The 22061-nt window shown below is 40.9% G+C and overlaps 2 protein-coding genes across 5 annotated transcripts in view; one reads left to right on the top strand and one right to left on the bottom strand.

Moving 5' to 3' along the window:
* Nucleotides 1-8921, bottom strand: part of THRB (thyroid hormone receptor beta) — a 389921-nt gene extending 381000 nt beyond the window's left edge. For 2 of the 4 annotated variants that reach the window (XM_030933237.1, XM_030933217.1), the window contains exon 1: nucleotides 8169-8349. The gene's annotated coding sequence lies outside the window, so the exon portion shown is untranslated. Of the gene's footprint in view, nucleotides 1-8168; nucleotides 8350-8613 lie in introns of those variants that run through there. The other 2 variants (XM_030933219.1, XM_030933227.1) reach the window with 2 other exon arrangements.
* On the top strand, nucleotides 7387-14159 carry LOC104657507. The gene is made up of 2 exons (XM_010357321.1): nucleotides 7387-7977; nucleotides 13680-14159. The coding sequence occupies exons 1-2, from the start codon at nucleotides 7387-7389 to the stop codon at nucleotides 13713-13715; spliced, it is 627 nt and encodes a 208-aa protein (XP_010355623.1). The 3' UTR covers nucleotides 13716-14159.
* Nucleotides 14160-22061: the final 7902 nt, after the last annotated feature.

The following is a 22061-nucleotide window of genomic DNA, read 5'->3' as shown; positions in this document are numbered from 1 at the left end:
TAATATGCCAGAGGCCTAGGATTTTTTTTTCACAAGGCCTTAAGGAGGATGAGATGTTTTTCAAATCCCTTATAACTGATACATTACAGGACAAATTTATAGGTTTCATCTACATAGTCATAACTTAACTTGTTTCCAAAAATATTTTATGTGTAAGGTTCCCTTGGTTCTTTTTTTTTTTTTTTTTTTTAAAGAAAAATAACACAAGACTAAACAACCTTATTCTATTCCCTGTTGTAGCTGCAATTCAGATATAAATACTTTATTCTAGATCTCCAGATGTTGGAAGTATAGCAGAAGTGACAGTGAAGCCTAGGTAAAATTTTAAAAGTAAACAGAAATACAGCAGAAATAAACCATTCTCCAGCTTATATAAATTAATACACTTAAACAGCAGAAAGAAAGTCAAAGAAAGATTATGAGTATAATGTTTTCAAAGGTACAGAAATTTAGCAGGACTTTCACATTCTTGCAAAACACTTCAATAGGCAGTTTTAACCAGTGCTGTATACAAGTTGCTAGGGGGGTGTGTGTGTGTGTGAGAGAGAGAGAGAGAGAGAGAAAGAGAAAGCAAAAATGTTCCGCTGTGGTGTTAGATACTGCTCATTTGATTTATCACTTTTTACGAAATGCATTAAAGGGTTAAAACATATGAGCCTGATTTTTAAAAAGTGTGACATAGTGAACTGTTCCTCACAACCTATTGTGCTGAACTTTTGCCCTTAAAGGTTTTAGACACACACACACACGCATACACACACACACACACACACACACAGGAAATAGTGATCAAATGAATTTTGCTACCTGCTCTCCCCTTTCTTGGACATTTATCATGCATGCTAGTATAAAAATAGGCTCTGGAAACTTTTACAACTTTTCAAACTCAAGATTTCCCAAACATAATTGAGCCTAGAGTAAAATAAACAAATACAGTAGTAAAAGAAGTAAAAAGTAATATAAGACCAGGATCTGCCAACATATTCAGGAGCAAGTAGAAGGAATGAAAACAAGGACGAGGTTTGTGGCTTGGGACATCAGGGTGACTGTAGCATTTCTCACTGTGATTTAGAAGCTGAGCACGGGAATCACAGCAGAAGCCAGAGACAAGCAGTGCCTTTTCCACTGTATGTGAGAACATGACACACACTTGTCACAGAGACAGATTCTGCACGTATGGACATGCCAGTCGTTAAGACATTTATGCCTGTAAGACAGAAGTGTGAAAAAAGATGACCAAGCCCAAGAAACGTTATGATTGTTATCATCAATCATTCTTTTCTGAGCATCTGATTTGTGTAGACATTGATGAAATCAGAAAAAACAGAGTCCCAAGAGAAACAAATGGTAAAGGGAAAAAGCATATCTGAACCATCGTGAGAACCAACGAACAACATGTCACAAGAGTTAAAATACTCAACAGGCTCCTGAATGTCAGGATCATACATTATGCTACTAACACCATGACTATCTTCTCAACCTTCCTCATCACAAACATTCCTGAGCCTCCAGAGGAGTCAAGTAAGTAGATTCCCAAATAAAGAAGACGTGCCTGTTTTCAGTCTACATTCCTTTGTCCACACTTTTGATAAACTTGTCACTCATGACTTTCTTATAAATGCCTAAATTCTTGATCACAGAAGAGAAGCCATGACTCCCTGAAGACCCTCTTTTGGAAGTAGGAAGTTGACTGAGCAACTCAGTCCAGACCAGTCCTTTCCTGGTTATATGTGCCTCGTCTGCAGTCCACTCTTAGAACACAGACACACGTATGTATTTAAGTGTTTGTGCATGTGTGCATATGATAAGGAATAAACTATAGATAGTATTTGTTAAAATAGGATTAGGAAAAATAAAAATTGGATAAAACATGCAGACCAGCAAGACAAACGTGAGCTGAGATATACAAGCCACAAGCGTCTTCATTGTGACAAGCTGGACCATGAATTTGTCTTCTGTTTTTTTTTCTTTTATCTCTAAATCACGATTGTCCCAGAAGATGTGAAACAGATGTCAATGATTTGCACATTGTCCATTGTTCAGTAATTTTCAAATAACTAGAATAAAATAAGCTATTCAATACAATTCAATATTTCTCAACTGCTGAAAAAATACTTCAAGATCTTTCACTGCCTTACATGAATGAGTAGAAACTGCAAAAATAGCTTTAATAGACAGCAGGCACTGTCTGACAAATAGCAAATAACTGTTTGCTTTTAGCACATAAACTGGTAAGATGATATCACAGAGGGTTTTCGTTAAGTTCCTTTAAATTATTTTGCCATAAAAGATTTTTTTAAATAAAAATATCGATCTTAGAATAATTTTAAACATATTGATGGATGTTGGTCAATCAATAAAATCAACTGAATGATTTTAGTGGTGGCTCATGCCTGTAATCCCAGCACTTTGGGAGGCTGAAGTGGGCAGATCACGAGGTCAGGAGATTGAGACTATCCTGGCCAACACGGTGAAACCTTGTCCCTACTAAAGTTACAAAAATTAGCTGGGTGTGGTGGCATGTACCTGTAATCCCGGCTACTCAGGAGGCTAAGGCATGAGAATCCCTTGAACCTAGGAGGTGGAGGTTGCAGTGAGCCTAGGTTGCGCCACTGTACTCCAGCCTGGAGACAGAGCGAGACTTTGTCACAAAAAAAAAAAATAAGAAAAAAAAAAGATTTAAACCACTATACCAATATCATTTAATTGCTGGTAATCACTGACCAGCAGACAGTCCAAGATTATCACAGATTATCTTCTTGCAAAAGCCTCAAATGCAGGTATTCTGGATTGCTACAGGTAGATCTGCCTTCTGTGCAAATTTAATATGTCTGAGGCAAGGGAGATGAGCCCTATTTTCAAGCACATCTACATCTATCAGAAACACCCTCCAGGGAGTATATCACTTTGTTAGGACTGATTGTCATGATGGAAAAGCTACAATACGGTTCTCAGGACAGTCAAGGTTCCCAGGTCCTAATTCCAGACTCCCCTGATTTGCTATTTGGAAAAGATCCTTAAGTTCACAGCAGAACTCAGTTTCTCAACTCAATAAAAATAGCGCTGCACAAGAAGAGCTGCCAGTACATAAAGACTTCAAAGCCCTTTGAAATTAGGACAGTAGGGACCAAACAACATTAGCATTGGGCATAGATCACTATTCTAGCTGTCAGTTGGCCAGGTTCCTGAGAGGAAGATATGGAAATATATGACTTGTGACTCCGTGATTTGGATATTCCCCCCACTTGTTTAAATGCCAAAATTGACTAACAAGTTTGGGAACTTAAATTGGAGAGTGAACATTTTAAATCAGAAACTCACCGGTCTAAATATATTCAACTTCCCTACTACTTGGATACAAGAGATTCTTGAGTGAATCTCCCTGGAATTTACATTAATACACATGGGCTATAGAAATCACAAACAATCTCCTCAGATATAAAATAGCTATTTTTAGGGGCCATATGAGAGATCCAATAGGTATATCCATCTCATCACAATGGAGACAATTTCAGAATCCTTTTGTATTAATATGTTGTCTCATAGGTCACTGGGCTGCATGTTGAACTGAAAGATGGCTGGCAGGGCCAGGTACACAGTAGATACATAAACATTTGCAGACTGAATGAGGAATCAAATCAAAGAATCAAAATGACTTTAAATAAAGCAAGGAGTTAACTTGCCATCCATTGCTCAACCTGCTTTGACACTAGAACAAGCCCTCCAAGCAAAACAGACAGCTGTGATCTGGACATATGATGCAATGCAGGCAGCAAACGTTCACTCTGGATAAATCCATGTCCAAATATGACACATAATACTAACTCAGAAGGCAAAGAGAAGCACTGCCCTTTCTACCCTTCCATTCATTCTTCCAACAGTGTTTCACCTGTGCCCACGTACCAAGCTGTTTGCTAGGCTATGCGGAGTCAAAGATGAATAAACCCATGCATCGTGCCTCATCACAACTTAGAGGTGGGAACAGAAATGGAAACAAACTGCCCTGCAGGGTGATAAGAGCTATATAGACTAAAGCCCAAAGCATCAGAGGCGACAAGTTCAGGGGTGTTTATGGCCATAGGGTCATTGTCAAGTACCACGTTGTCCTATCCTCTCAAATAGTTCTAATCAAAAGTTGGCTGAGACACTGGATATTTGGGAAAATTAGCTTACAAAGTGCGGTAACCACTCATTCCTCTAGGTTCCCTGAGCTTTATTTCTGCATTGGGATTTGTCACCAGAATCTCCACTGACAGGCCATAGTAGCTCAGGCCCCCAACAACAAACGTTCTGGGTTACTTTTCATCATTATGCCTTCGGCATTTTTTTTTTTTTCCATTCCAGAGTTGGTAAAAGACAGGACCATCTAAAGAATCTGACTTTATTTTATGTAGAATTGAAGTTCAAGTATTATCCATGATATAATTTGATATTTCATACGAGTATATACCAGCTGGCAAGCACCATGGCAGGCACTCTACATGTGTCATCCTTACAAGTTTAATGCATGCCACCTCCAGACTCCCTTTTTTCTGTTAACTTGGCTACTACTAAGAAGCTCAGAGCCATATTAAATACTCTAAAGCAGTAAGTACTTAGGATTGTAGTTTAATTATCTTCCCTCCTCTACAAGATTATGATCTTTCTTCCCCTCCCATTTTTAACAGTCTTATTTTGTGAAATTGTTACTATGCATTTACTCAGACACACTTATGAAAGTTGATACTCTAGACACAAAAACAAATCACCATAATCTTCAATTATAATTTCCTTTTGCTCTCAATTGGCAAGAGCTTCCGTGAATAACTAATTTGAAGATGACTCCTTTGATATTATGCTCTGGTCACTTGAAAACTCAGATAATGCAGTATTTCCCACGATCATTTGGTTCAGAATACTTTTACGAAGTGATGAAAGGGGGCAAAAAGAGGCTGGCTGACTTAACTAATAACGTACGATAACTATCAGGTTATTTTCAAATCTATCACCAAGGCCTATTTATTTCTATCTTGTGTTGGATCCTGACCATTGCATTTTGCCCCCTCACCAACCACCATTTTTGCAGCCCAAATTGTACCAGCATGCAGTGGTTGGTCCACTTAGGGCTGCCATTGTCAGAGGCACTGCCAGGACCTGCTGAATGAGAGGACACTGCTATCACCCAGTGAAGTCTAGTCCCTGGAATTTCACTGTTAGCACTGGCAATGCTTCTGGAACTCATAAAGATTCTGCCGAAATTCAGGGAGTTGAAGGTCAATGTCTTCCGGGGATCAAGGTAACATGTCAGAAAAATTCTGCTGCTGAGGATTTCCATGTATTCAAGGCAAATGTCATTAGGAGGAACTCACAGAAATAACTCTTTGCATTATCACTACACAGAATGGAAGGCCAGCTTTTATTTCAAAAAGAAAGAGAGAGAGAAAAAAATAAAGAGTGAACCATAAAAGCATGGCATGTGTGCAACACACACATACACACGCACACACAAAATAGATCTTGCCATGCCCAACTGGCACCCACTTAGGATGCGTAGTCAGGCATTTTTGAGAGCATAATATTTGGGCACAATCATTAATTTATTCACCAAAGATTTATCCAGCACCTACTGCGTGCCAAGTATTGTTCTGGATGCTGGAAAATAAGAGTGAGTGAGGCAGTCAACAGTTCTGTGCTCATGGATTCTATATTCTAGGCAAGGAGACAGGTGATCAGCAAGCATCAATTGAAATGAACAACTGAGATTGCAAATACAATCAAGGAAAGAAAAAGAAAAACAAAACAAACAAACAAACAGAAAAACCAGTGTGATGGGTCTGAAAAGGAATGAGGGACCGCCTTTGCTCAAGTGGTCAGGGAAGGGCTTTCTAAGAAGGTGACACATAATCTTACACTAGAATGAGAAGACCGACTGAAGAAACCAATCACCTTTACTCTGATTTCCATCAAAAAGATGGGCTTACTAAAAAAAGAAACATGCAACACCATTTGTGGCTCCGCACAACTCATGCTTTAAACAACAGCAAAAAAAAAAAAAAAAAAAAAAAAAAAAAAAAAAAAAAGAAAAAAAAAACAGGAAAGGAAGGGAATCCACAACTTTCTGTGTGCTCTTACGGCAATTTTAAGAAATCGCCTTTCCCAAAGATAATGGATTAAAAAGAAGTTGTCTTAATTCATCTCTAATTATGGCAGAATTTACTATGAAGAAACTGAAATGAGAGACATGGAATATTCACTCCTCTTCGTAATGTCAGTTGCTTTATGTAACAATATTCCAATGTCAATAAAAGTATACCTTTGCATTACAATGCCAACAGGAATTATTTCACTTTAAGAAAACAGTTCTGTAGCTATACTCAGTATTATTTACATTCACCGGCTATAAAATAAACCCAAATTGTATTTACTAGCAGATGGTCTCATTTCCAATATATAATAAACCTCTGAGATTAGGTAAAAATAGATTCTGTATTTCTTTAACATGCACAAATAATAAATGAACGTTCACCAATGTCTTTGTATAAAATACTCCAAACAAATCACTTGGTACTGAATTTCTGCTTGTCTCAATTAAAACACTTAGCCACCTGGCATGAAAACATCCTAAAAACATCAACTGCTTAAAATACTTTGCACTGAAACACGTTTTTCATTGTTTCCTCGCCTCTGACTGATTTCAGAATTAGAAAGAATTAAGCAGAAGTGAATTGGGGAGCAGGTCAGTCACTGAATACTCAGGATGATTCATGAACGCGTATACTAAAATGCAATTCTTATTTCTTTGCAGTGCAGTGCATGCTATACATTCTTACAATTTAAATAAGCATGCTAAACTAAGGCCAAATAATGTGACGATTGCCCAACAGGTCTACATTACCTAATACATTTATCATTATGTAAACTGCTGTGCTTGATATTAATACACTGTGCAAGGAATGCTTAATTTCTTGAACTTCCAAACAGGTCTTTAAAACTGAATCTCACTAGTACCCAAGACCAATAACGTGCTGAGGAAGAACGTATTTCAAGTATATTTACTGATTACACAGTGTTTGAATCTTCAAAAATTCTAAATTTATGTGGAGAAAGGAGAACGGAGAATCTGAACTTCGCTGTTCAGGCAAACTCTTTCCTTTCTTTGCTTCACTTTATGAATTGTTATGCTTCTAGATCCTTCTTTCAAAATTTTCCATTTGGGGAAACTTGTACATTTAACCTTAAAAAAACAAAACAAAACAAAACAAAAACCTCATCTCATTTCCTCCCTCGCCCTCCTTAAAATAAATAAGAAGGCTTAAGAATTAGCACTAATAATAATCCCACAATGGTCATTGGGAAATCCTCCCCCAAAGTGACAACTGCCGCTAAGAAGGGCAAAATCCACTAAGAATGAAAATTCCCGCAAATGAGTCCTTCTCTGAGGGGGTGGAGGTCACACAGCTGGCACAGCTGGTATCACAACCAACTGGAGGCGACCCAGAGGAAGATGCTGCGCCAAGAGAAGCAAAGCGAAGGAGCGCGACCCAGGAGGCTAGCGAAATCCCCGCCGAGTCCCCAGGAGGAGGAGAGAAGCCCAGTCGCCAGGCACCGGCCACAGCGCACGCCAACATTCAGGATAATTCTCCTTTCCAAGCCCCGGAGTTCCGGGGCAGGCGAAAAAGGGGGGATGGGAGACCCACAGTCCCTTTAACCCTCCCCCCCGGTCTGCCAACCTTTTCCGAACCCCCATGTCACACAACTTCCTCATCATGGAAACTTCCACTGGGTTCGGCGCTGAGGATGCCAAACTCCATTTCACAAGGAACATGTCAACAGCTGGGCTTGGGGTTTGAGGAACAGAGCCGCTGCGATTGGAATAGAGCCCGGCCACCCTGTTCCACCACTGTCCACGCCGTAGCTCCCAGCCTGCCGCCGCGCGGTGCCCGAACACGAGAGGGCACCTCCTCCCAGATCCGGGGCGCAGAAGCCCCACGGAGGCAGGTAATCAGGCTGATGACACCCCCACCACCCACGCCCGCCCGCCCGCCCGCGCGCGCTCGGCTTAGCCGCCAGCACCCCTCCGGGTTCTTGCGACACTCCGTCACCATCCCGCCCACCCTGTGGACAGTTGGAACTGTCGCCCCCTCCTCCCCTCACCCCGCTGCCTCCGCGCGGTCCTCTAGCCAAATTACCAGTGCCCTGGAGCCGGTTGGGTTGAGCGCCCCTGCCCGGGGAAGGTAGCCTGCGGGCTCTTGCCCCGAGCCCGCGGAGCAGGAGGTCTCTTTTCCAAGCGCACTCACATTATTCATGCAAAGTTAATCCCCGCCGCGTCACGGCCGCCCGCCCGAGGATGTGCGCCTTCCTTGGCCAAGCCCCGCAGTCTCCACCCTCCTCCGCCCCCTCCTCCCGGCGGCGGGGTCCCGGGGAGCGCCGCGACTGGGCGTCGCGCGAGTCCTGCAAAATGTCAACTCCTTGGGCGAAGAGAGGCGGCCGCAGCTAGGGCCGCGCCGCACCTCCCGGGTCCCTCCACTTTTATAGGCGTAGGAAGCGAGTGTGTCTGGGGCACCAGAGTCCCCGCCTCTCCGGGTCCCCCGCGTGCCCGGCCCGCCTCGGCCCGCTCCCCGGACGCTGTCTTACTCCGGGCCCGGGGCGCCTGCTCCGCGCCGGGTCTGCGAACCGGTGACCTGGTTTCCCCTGAAGCCCTCACGGCTCTCCGACTCGCGCGGCTGTGGCGGCGGCGGCCAAGAGCAGGCAAACCCGGCTCCGCCAGGGGCGCAGCGAGGAAATGGCCTCCTGGCCGCACACCCCGCCGCCGCCGCCGCCGCCGCCGCCGCCCCGGGCTGCCCAGCCGGTACTGACTGCCCCTGCCAGGCTCCGGGCCGGCGCTCCGACGCGCTCACAGCGCCCGGCTTGCCGACCCCGACCCCGGGCCCTACGCACTCGCTGTCCCCGGGCCGGCCGCCTCCGCACCTGCCTCCCCAGGTGTGGGCGCTCCCTCTCCTCCTAATCCCGGCCGTGCCCTCCCAGGGGTGGTGACGGTGCTGTGGGTTTGGTGGCTGCGCGTCCACCCAGCCGATTGTCTGAGCGCATAGGTGCGGGTTTGGGCGTCATTACTCTAGTTGGAGAAGAGGAAAGAATGGGTATCGAGTGACACCGGGACCGGAGAGCGAGTCTTCCAGGAGCACGCCCTGGCCTTCTTCGCCCAGCCGGACCCGCGCGACCCGTGCCGTCGCGCTCTTCCCTCCACTCCCAAACCACTTGTGGCGCGTGTCGGGAGGACAGGGCGATCTGGCTCCTCCTGGGGCCTCCGATGGTCCGGCCATCTGGCGGCTCTCTTAACCAGCACCGCCACCCCAAGAATGGAAGTTTGGGACATGCGTGGCTTGCCCTTAAGGAGGACACCCCCGCCTCCACCGCCATTATGCATATCATGGGAGAGGTGCGTACAGGGCTGAGACACTCCGCAGGTCCCAGAAGGGCTGCCCTATTAATTTGTCTTTGCCCTGGAAATGTGCAGATAAAACCAAGAAGACAAAAATAATGTATATTCTTCAAGAGATCTTTCCCGGGCAAATATAGGTCTCTCAAATGCCCCAACCTTAAGTCCTGGAGACCAGGAAGAGACTTGCTTTCTGAGCCAGAAGGATACTTGGGAAATACCGAGTCCTCAGACAGCTAAAATGTAGTCAATAAGGAACTATAGTTGCAACAAAACTACTTTGACAACAGAGTACCATTAATTTCTTATAGAAAATACTAAAATAATTCCGACATCATAATTTAATATTCACATCTATTCGTGTAACACGCAGTGTTATAGAGTTATGACGATATGGATCCTCAGCGGCCTGACAATGTGTAGGTTATTTATTGGAGAGTTCTCTAGATTTTCAGCCAGTGACATGTATGTTTATTTATTCTCGCTTCTTCTGAGCGTCCCAGCGTAAGGGGTGAGAGGCCCCCGACCCCTGCCGACAGCATTATCAACCACCCCCCTGGATGAGCAGAGTTTCACTGACGCACTTTTAAGAAAGTTGCAGGCCCCAGAGACGCCATTTTCCTTTGGTCCTCGGTGAGAAATCCGTGCTTTCTTCTCTACTCTTAATAAGGCTGCACCATAGGACTTGCAGGCTTCTGTAGTTGGAGAGCTGTTCTCCTTTGCAGGGAAGTTCCTGGGCTTTGCTCCAAAGCTGCCCCGGAATGTTTTGGTTGGTTTGGAGAAAAGCTGTGGCGTCTACACCACTTGTTCCAAGCAGGCGGCCCCCTGGTGGCTAACTGTGGGTGCAAAAGCTGGCCACTGAGGAAGAAGTCTGGCGCGGGTAGGCCCCAACAGTTGACAGCCTAGCGTTCCGGTCTTCTTCACAGCGTGTGAACAACTTAGTATTACCGGGGGGTGAGGTGAAGCAAATCTTCCTTCAACACGGTGGATCATAGGCCTCTCGGCCTACTGGAACTTTCGATTTTTTTCTCTTCCTAAGTATAACTTGGAGCTAAATTCTTTAAGAAGGAGACATACAGAAGACAAAATGTAACAAAAACTGTTGCTTCTCTTTGTTGGAGAGCTTTGTCTTTCTGATCTCATTTTGACTAGAAATTTCAGAAATAAAGAGCCAATTAAAGCATGAAATAAATAAAGGGTGTGGCATTATTCAAACAATTCATGAGACTATGGTGGTAACAATGTTATATAACAATGGGGGAGGGCAGTTTTACTGCAACCTGGTTGTATCATTAACATTGAACTACTAGGGTTCCATTTTGAACAGGACCTCTGAGGGCTGTCCTACAGGCTGCATGATGATGGTAAAGAAGGGTTACCAAAAGATCGTGGCATTTATTTTTCTGGTTTTACACAAGGTAGGACAATGGAGGAGAATGTCATAATGACCTGATTGAAGGAAGAACATTTATTCAAACTTTAGATTATGTGGTCATGTGTTCCAGCTGACCTGAGAGGGCACACCGAGGCTGTTTCCAGGACCCTTTCCCATATTTCACCATAGACATCCTCATTACCAGGATCTATACCTTTAAGCTGATGACTCAGTTCAAGAAAGCAATTCATTCATATATTTATTTATTTAGCAATAAATAAATAATTTTCTTACTGGGGTAAGAAAATGAATGAAACAGAACCTCACAGGGCTTGGATTGGGCAGAAGTGAGTGAGGCCAGTGGTACAAGTGCAGGGTCTGAGCCTGTCTTTATTTAAAATGTTGATGTATTGTTCATCATGAATAATTGTTGCATTAATTTTGACTTTTAAAATAGTGCATTAAAATATTTCTCCTGATTTACTGAGATTTTTTTTTTTTCTTTTTGGCATCCCCTTAAATTTCACACCAGGGATGAGTGCCTCACTTTGCCTAAACCTAGTCCCTGCCCCACAATGCCCTCAGTGTTACCAGAGTCTTTTCAGAGAAGCAAAGTTCAAGTCAGAATGTCCTAGATGTTAAAGATAATTAATATATAGTAAAGGACTTGGGATCAGAAAGTTAGAGACGTGGGCATGAGGGGAGGGAAAAATCAGGGAAGATTTTGTGGGAAGTGGTGGTACTTGAACCACTTCATCAAAGATGGACCATATTTTGCCAGGGAGTATTGGGACTGGAACCCCTGGTATTGTTTTACTTATTCAGCTACTTCTCAAGCTGGCTGTGCAGCCACCTGACCTAGCCCTGGATATTCTGATTCTGTCTGTTCATTGTTAGTTCCTGGAACTTATTTTTGCTATAAGGGCCCCAGTGATTCTGGTCCATAGCAGCTGGATAAGAACTCCAACCCTTCAGGAAAGACAGTGTCTTGGGGAAGATGACAGGGTCAAAATTATCCAATTCAAGTACACTCTAATTCACAGCACAAAACTAACTTTTTATTTCATATCTTGGTATATGCCCATTTTTATCTACACTCTGCCTTTGGCTTACTGATGAATAAGGGAGACCGGAAAGGAAAAGGAACTATAGGTTGCCCTGTGTTTCTCTTTCCTTCTATGTCATCATTTTCAAACTAAGTGGTTACAGAGAAGTATTAAATAACATAAGAAAAGACAGAGAAAATTTCCTTGGTTGTTGCCTTCTTTTTGCGTTCAAATCAGTCTCTGGTTGGAATGGAAAGCATGGCAAACCCCATTTTGGGGCTGTCAGTGTCCTCACTTAGTGATGGATGTGACATGCTTACCTCATACTCAAGTTGAGTTTTGCAGAACTCCCACACATTGTGTGCCCACAGGGATTCTGTGCTCCTGGGGCATCAAGAATGCTATGTGTGAGTTGAAAAGTAAAGAATGGCAGCAGCTATGCATGTTCTCTGTATTTCCTCTGTTCATGCACATTGTCCATTGTCCCATCAGCCTTCACTTAACAAAAGTTCAAAGATAAAATTATTAGGAATTTCAATATGGTGACGACAAAGCATTAAATGAAGTGCCAGGCCCCAAGCACCAAGCCCTTTCCAGCATGGGTTGTATGCAACTGCACAGACCACATGCCCATGAAGCTGGCCATGGGGAAAGAACTTGATCCTTTATTGTGGTAGAATCCTAGGGCATGTTGGAGGTGCAGTAGACATTCTGGCATGGTTAGTTATAGCAAGGAGTACATAACATAGCTAACATGTATTAAACATGTATTATGTTTCAGGTACTGTCCTAAATATTTCATACATCTTTTATTTATTTTTTTTTTATTTATTTTTTTTTTTGAGGCCGAGTCTCGCTCTGTCACCCGGACTGGAGTGCGGTGGCCAGATCTCAGCTCACTGCAAGCTCCGCCTCCCGGGATTACGCCATTCTCCTGCCTCAGCCTCCCGAGTAGCTGGGACTACAGGCGCCCGCCACCTCGCCCAGCTAGTTTTTGTATTTTTAGTAGAGACGGGGTTTCACCGTGTTAGCCAGGATGGTCTCGATCTCCTGACCTCGTGATTCGCCCGTCTCGGCCTCCCAAAGTGCTGGGATTACAGGCTTGGGCCACCGCGCCCGGCCCATACATCTTTTAAAGTTTGCCAGAGGACCCTGTGAAACAGTATTATTATGTACTTCATTTTCCAGATGATAAAACTTAGGAAGGATAAAACTTAGGAAGATCAAATAATCTGCTCAAGCTCAGGTCTGGGTACTGGGTGATAGAGGGTATACTCTCTCTTTTTTCTTTTTTTTTTTTTTTTTTTTTTTTTTTTTTGAGACGGAGTCTCGCTCTGTCACCCAAGCTGGAGTGCACTGGCCAGATCTCAGCTCACTGCAAGCTCCGCCTCCCGGGTTCACGCCATTCTCCTGCCTCAGCGTCCCGAGTAGCTGGGACTACAGGCGCCCGCCACCTCACCTGGCTAGTTTTTTGTATTTTTTTTTTAGTAGACACGGGGTTTCACCGTGTTAGCCAGGATGGTCTCGATCTCCTGACCTTGTGATCCGCCCGCCTCAGCCTCCCAAAGTGCTGGGATTACAGGCTTGAGCCACCGCGCCCGGCCAGAGGGTATACTCTTAATCAGCTCATCATGCTACCTGTATGCGACACAACAAGTTATTGGATAGACACATGAGGCTGGAAAAGGTGAGCATGTTCTGGCAGTCATGAGACATCATGACTCTAGCCCTTCCCTTAAGGAACTACTGTGCACTGGGACAATCAGAAGAGCCCTAAAGAAAACATGTACACTGGCTACAAAACTCCCTAATCACATTCTCTTACCTTGTTTTCTAACTAGAGGTAGACGATTCTGAGGCTCTAGGCGGGAACTGGTAAGCCACAAGCTGGAAGAGTCTTTTATCACCATGTGGAGGAGAACTAGAGCACACACGTTGAACTATTACTGAGATTAAGTGATCAACTTCTTTTGTGTTCAGTCACTGAAAGGCAAGTGTTAATTTGTTGCAGTAATTGGTGCTCCCTTAACACACCTGTCAGACAGGCCAAACTCTATCACAGCATAAATAATCTTTTCCTCAAATAAATGCAGGTAAAATAATAAAATACACCTAAGTGCATTAATATGAATATAGGTTCAAAGCAAAATGTTGGGCTGAAAAATGTTCAGAGTAGTAATTTTTTAAGTTGATATGTAATTTATGTACAGTAAAATAGATAAAACCTAAATGTTCAGTTCAGTGAATTTTTACATGTTCATACTATCTATTCACCTCCCAGAACAAGATAGAAAATACTTCATATAAATAGAATCATACAGTGTGTTTTCTCTTATGTCTGGTTTCTTTCACTCAATGTTTTTGAGGTAAATCCATATTATTCTGTGGATTAGAAAGTTGTTCTTTTAAAATTTCTCTTTGATATTACATTATATGAATACACTACAATTTGTTTATTCGTTCTCCAATTGATGGACTTTTGGGTTATTTCCAATTTGGGACTATTATGAATAAGCAGCTATCAACATTCTTGAACAATTATTTTTGTGGTACATGCACTTGTATCTCCTGGGCATATGCATAGGAGTGAAATTGATTGTCATATATTTATCTGAGTTATTCTATTAAAGCTCTCTGAGGTACTAGCACAATTATGAACAACTAGAAAATGGTCAGTTACCACTTGCTGACTTCTGTTCATTCTTACAGTTTTCACAAATAAAATATTCAAAGTTATGTGGAGTCGATAACTTGATTGAGTAAATATTCTTCAGTATCACAAATAGAAAATCCTCAAAATGATCAGTATTCAAAAATACTGTTGCCTTGTGTAGCAATTACAAGCTCTGCTTGCAGCTGCAAATCATTTTTATGAACTAAGCTATGTATTAAAGCCTACGTAAAAATGAAGATGCTGATAAAGTATACTAAGAAAAAGGTGAATGGTGGAAAGGAAGGTAAGAATACCAAAACATTTCTAAATTAAATCTTACTTTTCAGCTGTTTGAAAGATAGGTTGAAGACATGCTGAGTAATTGCTAATTGGACTGTAATAACCTATGTTCATTGTGAGCACACGAAAGTACAGTACATTGTTAAATTCTTTGTCAATCACAGAATAAATCTAGTGATTCAAGACACAGCTTCCCAAAACATGCCAATTAAGTGTCCTTCCTTTTTGAGTTATGCTTATATGCATAAAAAATGGAAATATAATTGTTAAAAATTTGGGGAAAATATCCTTTTTTAAAGGAAAGGAATGAGGTAAATCTTACTCATTTTCATGGAATAAACTTTAATATATCTAGATATAACAACACATATAGTAAAATGCTATGATTATGGGCTATTTTCAGATCCTTAAAATCCCTGAATGAGTCATATCTGAAGTGGCAGTCATAACTTCAGATTTGCTTGCCTTTGTCAGTTATTTGAAATGAAATTCTCAATTGGAGGGCAAGATGAATCTTACTGACATCTCCTATTTTCATATATTATAGCTCTCTTTCACAAATAAACTTGCCTTATCCTGTTTACAAAGTGTTGCGTAAAATGCTAGTCATAGCTCCTACAAACACAACTGTAGAACATATTTTGAACTTCTATAAATGATACATTTGAGGCAAACAAATCTACAGCTAGTAGAAGAAAGGACTGAGTTTTCATTATGCAGATTTAGAACAAAACCCTGCACTATAGTTCATACCAGATAATGAATAACAATAATTTGAGTTCCAAGTTTGTGTCCTTTCTAATCATGTGATTTGAGCATGTTACTTAGCTTCTGTAAGCCTCGGTTTCCACAACTGTAGAAAGGAAGAAAACCATCGTACCTACCTGATAGGGATGGCATGAGGAATCTGTGGTAATAGATGGATAATGCTATGCGTGGTGCCTGGCACATAGTAGGCAGCTCATTAATGTGATCCATCATTATTATTTTGGAAAAATATAATTTATGGTATTTGAAAACACAAAAATGGCAAAGCCAAAATTTTTATCTTGAAAGATACTTTTTTCCTAAATCAATTATTCAATAAATATTTACAAATATTTGTAACAATACAACTGCCTACTACCTGGGCAGACAATTCTAGGCTGTAGAGAGAGAAGAGGGGGCGAGAAAATCAAAATCTTTCACGTTGTGGTGCTTACTTGTCATTGAACACGATGTAAATTCTTTGAAAGAGAAGGAGCACTCCTATCTTTGGCAAGGATTGGGCACAAACTCAAACACATGTCTGAAATCAGACTTGCAGAAATAACGTCTCTGGAGACAGACTCTTTTGCCCGTCTATGAGTTCAGGCCCTTCACAGTGTTTCTTTGGAGGAAATGACTCAGTTCTTAGAGAGACCTTTTAGTGAATATTTTCCCTGTAGCATTTCCTAACTGCTACTAATCTCTTAAGTTGGAATGCCCTTCTCTCACATCCAGCTTCAAGAATGCCAGGAATATTTTTTTTTCCAATGCAGGAGAAACTATTCTAGAGTCATCTAGAGATTTCCAAATGTTGGATTTGGAACCAGTCTGATTTGAGCCATGCTCATAATTACTTGTGTGCCCTTACCTTTGTCATTTCTTCCCTGGTTCTCCTGTACACATGCATAAATGGAAGGACTAAGTAATGCCTAAGATCCATCTCAGGTCTTACATTCAAAAAGTCAGTGCAGTTCTACCCCCATTCAATGATCAGATAAAGATCTTTATTTTCTGGAGTGCTCCTTATTCCTTCTTAACAGTATTTTTGTGTTCATTATTAGCTAAATGAAGAAACTTGGGAATGTATGGATTTAAGTTCCATTCCTAAAGGCAACTTCTTTTGGGAAGGCAGAAAAGCAGCTTCTTTGTTTTTCTGATGATTTTAATGCATTTTTTATTGGCAGCTAAGTCAAATGACAGGATGATTTTATTCATTAGTTTGTATAAAACACAGATTGAATTTACCATCACTTTTGCTTTAATTAATTTAATTTAAAGCAAAAGATTTACCACCACTTTTGCTTTAATTAATGGCCAGAGGATCTGTAAATTCAGGTCATAAAATGTTCTTTGCTGGTATTTCTTTCAGTGATTCCTACTCATTCTTATACCCATTCATGAGATTTAAAATATCATAATAAAGTATAATCCTTCATATGAGGACATTTGAGATTTCTGAAGGTGATGATGGACATTTTCTCTAGCTTACTTTTCTTTAACCCCTTTATCTATGACCATAAACAAATGATATTGATTCAGACTGTTGGATTGATTGACATGAATGTGTCCCTGCCAGGAAGTGTCTCACTCTTATCATTTATATGCCTCCTCCTGGATTCTTCCTTTGGGCCTCAATGTGGTATCTGAAAAAAGGCTCTGTTGAGGTTAGAGGAAACACAGGCAGTGAAAATTGATGTTGAGTCAGTCACATTATTGCCCTAAGATCCATTAGCTAACTTCCTTGTGCCCCAGCTTTTTTTTTTTTTTTAACCTATAAAATGAAAAGATTCCCCCTTGCTAAGGAGATTAACTAAAAATCATACTTTTAAAATTTGAGCAAATTTAAAATTTAAATTTAAAAATAAAAATTGAGCAAATTTCCTGGATCTTGCGTGATCAGTAAAAATTAGTTTTCCTTTTCTTCTCACAAAGCCCCTTTTCCTTCACTTCTTTCTGAATAAAGCCATGCAGTTTTATGATTGATGGCAGAAATAAAGTGCACCTAAGAGATAGGCAGAGACCTGAGACCAAAATTTCCTCAAGAGAGGCAGTGGTGGGAAGATTATGAGCTTATCTCCAATCCCCTGCTCCATGATTTACTATGTACTTGTAAGGGCTTGGAAAATCAGGTTGCCTATCCAAAGAAAGACCACGTGAAGAGAAGCAAAAAGAAATGTCTGCTGAGTGTTCATTTCTCTGAGTCTGTTTTCTCATCTGTAGCATGGGTAGATAGTTTCTGTCTTTTCTGCATCAGAAAATAAAATTATGAGGATCTAATGAGGTCAGGAATGTGAAAAACATCCCCCAAATGTAGAATATTCTAAAAAACATAATCCATTTTTATCTGGGAAAACCCACAAATACAAAATGAGCCACACTGAAATAATGTGTCTTGACCTGAACAATCACAGATCCTCCTACAAACCAGAAGCAAGACTGTGAATTTAAGTTACACCAGTCCTGGTGTCAGAACTGAAACCAGTAGACCTCAACAGGTGAAATGTGACAGATGAGCACTTTCCTCTTGTGACTTTTAGCCACTAACTTAACCCAAACTCCTTAATTCTCAAAGTTCCCTTTTAAGAAAAAAGAAAAAAAAAAAAAAAAAGCTATTCCTAAATGTGAGTAAGGAAAATAATTCAGCTGAAAGTTGGACCCTGGACCCTAGTAGGCACTATAAGCCATAACTTATGAAAGATAGTCACTCATAATTCATGCTGTAATGGGTGACAAGGACTATGGCTTGCTAACATAGCAATGGGTATTAGGAAAATCAGTCCTTGCTATTCCTCCAGCACAAGTTCAATTCTGCCTCAGGGTCTTTGCACACACTGTGCTCTCTACTGTAGCTCTCTCCCCAGATTCTCACATGGCTTCTCCTTCACTTCAGTGAGGTCTCTGATGGTCAGAGAGGCCTTACCTTACCATTTTATCCAATAGAACAACCTCTTATCATTCTTTAGCCCACTGGTTATCCAAACATCATCCTCCCTCTAGCAGTATGAGCATCACCTGGGAATTTGTTTGAAATGAAAATTCTGATCCCCTACTAAAGAATGCTGAATCAGAAACCTTGGGGGATGGGGCCTAGAAATCTGGATTTTAACAAATCTTCTGTGTGATTCTGATGCAAGTTGAAGTTTAAGAACCACTACTTTAGCCCTTTACTCTGTTGTACTACACAGTCCTTATTACCAGCTGACATTATATTAACTGTTTGTTTCTTCTCAGATTTATTGTCCAGCTCCATTGCTGGAATACAAGCTCTGTATTGGAGCTTAATTATGAGAGGGTATGTAGAGTTGCTATATTAAAGACTATATTAGAGGAGAAAGACTTGTTCACTAAGGTATCCCTAACACTCTTCAAAATAGTACCTGGCATAATGGTGGCTCTCAAAAAGGACTTTGAGATGAAGTAATGATTTGCCTCTATAGCATTGGCACAGCTCATCAGAAACAGAATATAATGCAGAACATGAATATCGATGCAGCATCTAAATTTCTATCCAGGTGACAGGAACAGATGACCTAGAAGGCTTTCGGGGTCTTCTTCAGGAATTATGTCTTTCATTTTATCAAATTTTACCAAGTTAGATTTGTTAAAGATCCTGTAGTTTGCAAATGCTACACTTGGGGCCAGGACCCAAATCTCAAAGTTCTTGTACAGACCATTTACCATTACATTCAGAGTAAGGTTTCAGCAATGACTATAATGTTAATAGCATGGTGCCAAGAGGTCATAAAAGTTTGGGAAAGATGGGGCTTTAACATATTTTCAGCAGTTTTGTGTGTGTGTGTGTGTGTGTGTGTGTTTATTTACTTTGTGAATTCTTATTATCTTTAACCTGCTAATTTGTTTTGCAATCTCTAAGCTGAAAATGCTTTAGAATGCAGTAATTCCCAAGTTTTGGATCAGAAAGTCCCTTTTTATACCTTGAACAACCTTGGGAAACCAGTGAGTTCCACAAACACTACTGAATTCACACAACTTATAGACATTTGACTTGCCTCCTTGAGAAAACAGACACTAATATGCTATCTGTGACTGTTATCAGTTAGCTTTTACTGCATAACAAAACCACTCCAAAAATTAGTAGCTTAAAATGGAAATCACTTGTTTTTCATGAATCTGTAAGTTAGCTCGACAGTTCATTAATTTGAGGTTGGAAAATCTATGGTCATCTCACTGACATGTCTGGTGGTTGGCAGACCCGTTAGCCTTGGGGGCCCTCAGCTGGAATAGATCAGCTTTTTTCCTCATCATCTTTTATCTTCTAGCAGAGTAGTCAGGGATTCTTACACAGTGGCCTCAGGGCCCAAATATCAGCAAGAGAGTGAACTCTAAAGAAAATGCACTATTCAAGTCTCTGCTTATGTCACATTTACTAAAGTTCTATTGGCCGAAGCAAGTCACATGTAGAATGTCCAGCTTCAAGACAAGGAAAAATAAGCTCCACTTCTTCAGGGAAAAATCTGCAACGTTATGTTGCTAGGATATGTTTAGAGGAAGAAGCCAAACATTTGGCTTGAGAAGTTTAAATGAGAGCAACCATAGGCCCCTTTTATTCCTCTCTTGGAATTGAGTAACATCTTCAAAGGGGTTCTCGACTGTTGCTGGTTCTTTGCTCAGCTTAAGGGATTCATCACTATACCAGGGATTTTTCTGTCTCAAGATTAGCCATAGTGCTTCAGCGATTGGTACAAAAAGCTAAGAGCAAAGGCCTCCGTGTATGTGCAGTTGCTGGTCTTGGAAAAATGATGTCACATACTGACAGGTTGGGGCTTACCTTCATTTTATGTCACAAACATAGGAAAAAATAGACTGCGGCCAAATTATACAATGTATATGTGCATAGAACAATTGTGCAGGGTGTAGTCACCTTATCACAGAAAAGGGAAGGACACGTGCTTTGATAATCTCAGTAGAGTTGACAGTCAATACACCTTGAGTGGGTAGCTTTTATCTCACCCATGCAACGTTTATTGAGGGCAAAGTGTCAGAGGCCAGGGTCTGAAAATGTCATGGTAGAGAAAGCAAAATTATCTCTTCCGTTGTGAGCCTTTGAGTCAAATGAGATAGAAATACATCTAAACGTATATCAAGACAGCCTGGGCGACAGACTGAGAATCTGTCTCAAAAAAAAGTATATCAAGAGAGATATAAAGATACATATGTACATATATTTTATATATATATATATATAAATGGAGAAAAAAATGTGCTAGATAAGAGAAGGCAATGGATGAAGGTATTTAATTTACACGAAATAGTCATGGAAGGCCTCTCTGAGAAAGTAACATTTCAGTTAGGAGTCAAGGTATGAGCAGAATATATTATTATATATGTGATATATATATTAACAACATATCATTTATATATTGTCTATATGTGATATATATTAATGATTACTATATAATTATTTTGTGTATATATACATCATATATAATGTATATATACAAACATGTATACATATACATTACACCTACACACATATATAAATACACACACACACACATACACACATGTATATAAATGAAATAGAAACTGGAAGTAAATCAGAAAGGACAGACTAAAGCAACAGGTAACACATAATTAAATGATGAGAGAATACACCAGAATGTGGCCTGAAAAAGAAGAGAACTAACATTCAAATCATTGTGAAAAATATAAAACCCTTTATCCTGAAGCCCCATCAATGTTTCCCCATTTTTCCTCTTTTATCATATTGCTGAATTTGAGTGAAACATAGTTTAGAAGAACATCTGCTTTCAACTATCATCCTGTTCTACAGGCTGTGATCTCTAAGCAGAATAAAAAGCAGAAGGATTGCATAGACTCTGTCAAGTTAAATATCACATTTAACCATTAGTTGATGCACTATTGGAAAAGGGGAGAACACATTTCGTGGTGTTTGGTGATGCCACATTCAGATTTTACAGTATATTAAAGTTAGGAATAACAAATACCACAATGTTTCGAATGAACACGTGGTCATGATTCACTGTGATGTAATAGTCCGTGCATGTGTACTTCCTAATGACATGTGGAACACAAAGGAACAAAATGTTTCCTCTCTTCTTGTATCCTAGGTTAAGTTCCTCCTTTAGGGTTTCTTTATTTCCACCTTTGAAAAGGATTTTGATCCAGTGTGTAAAGTTCAGACTGCCTCACTCCTTCTCATTTGTATTTGTATTGAAAACAGAGTTGTAGGTCCAGGTTTCTCAGTCTTAGCACTATTGACATTCTGGGCTGCATAATTCCTTATTGTGAGCGCTGTGTTTTGCACTGCAGGAAGTTGAGCAGCACCCCTGATCTCGACCCACTAGATACCAGTAGAACACACTTCCCCTGACCCCCTCAGGTTGAGGCAACTAAAAATGTCTCCACAAATGTCCCCAGGGGCCAGAATCATCCCCAAATGAGAACTTCCTGTTCTACCTTCCGTTGTCAGAAAATTTGAATTTTGCTGCTGCTGTTTAAATAATTTTCTAGATTAAGAATCTGATGTCTGGAATGTTTTAG

This window comes from Rhinopithecus roxellana, chromosome 1 (assembly GCF_007565055.1).
Source record: "Rhinopithecus roxellana isolate Shanxi Qingling chromosome 1, ASM756505v1, whole genome shotgun sequence".
Classification (NCBI taxonomy): domain Eukaryota; kingdom Metazoa; phylum Chordata; class Mammalia; order Primates; family Cercopithecidae; genus Rhinopithecus; species Rhinopithecus roxellana.
The sequence above is the reverse complement of the archived record's forward strand: the minus strand, read 5'-3'. Positions and strand labels throughout refer to the sequence as shown.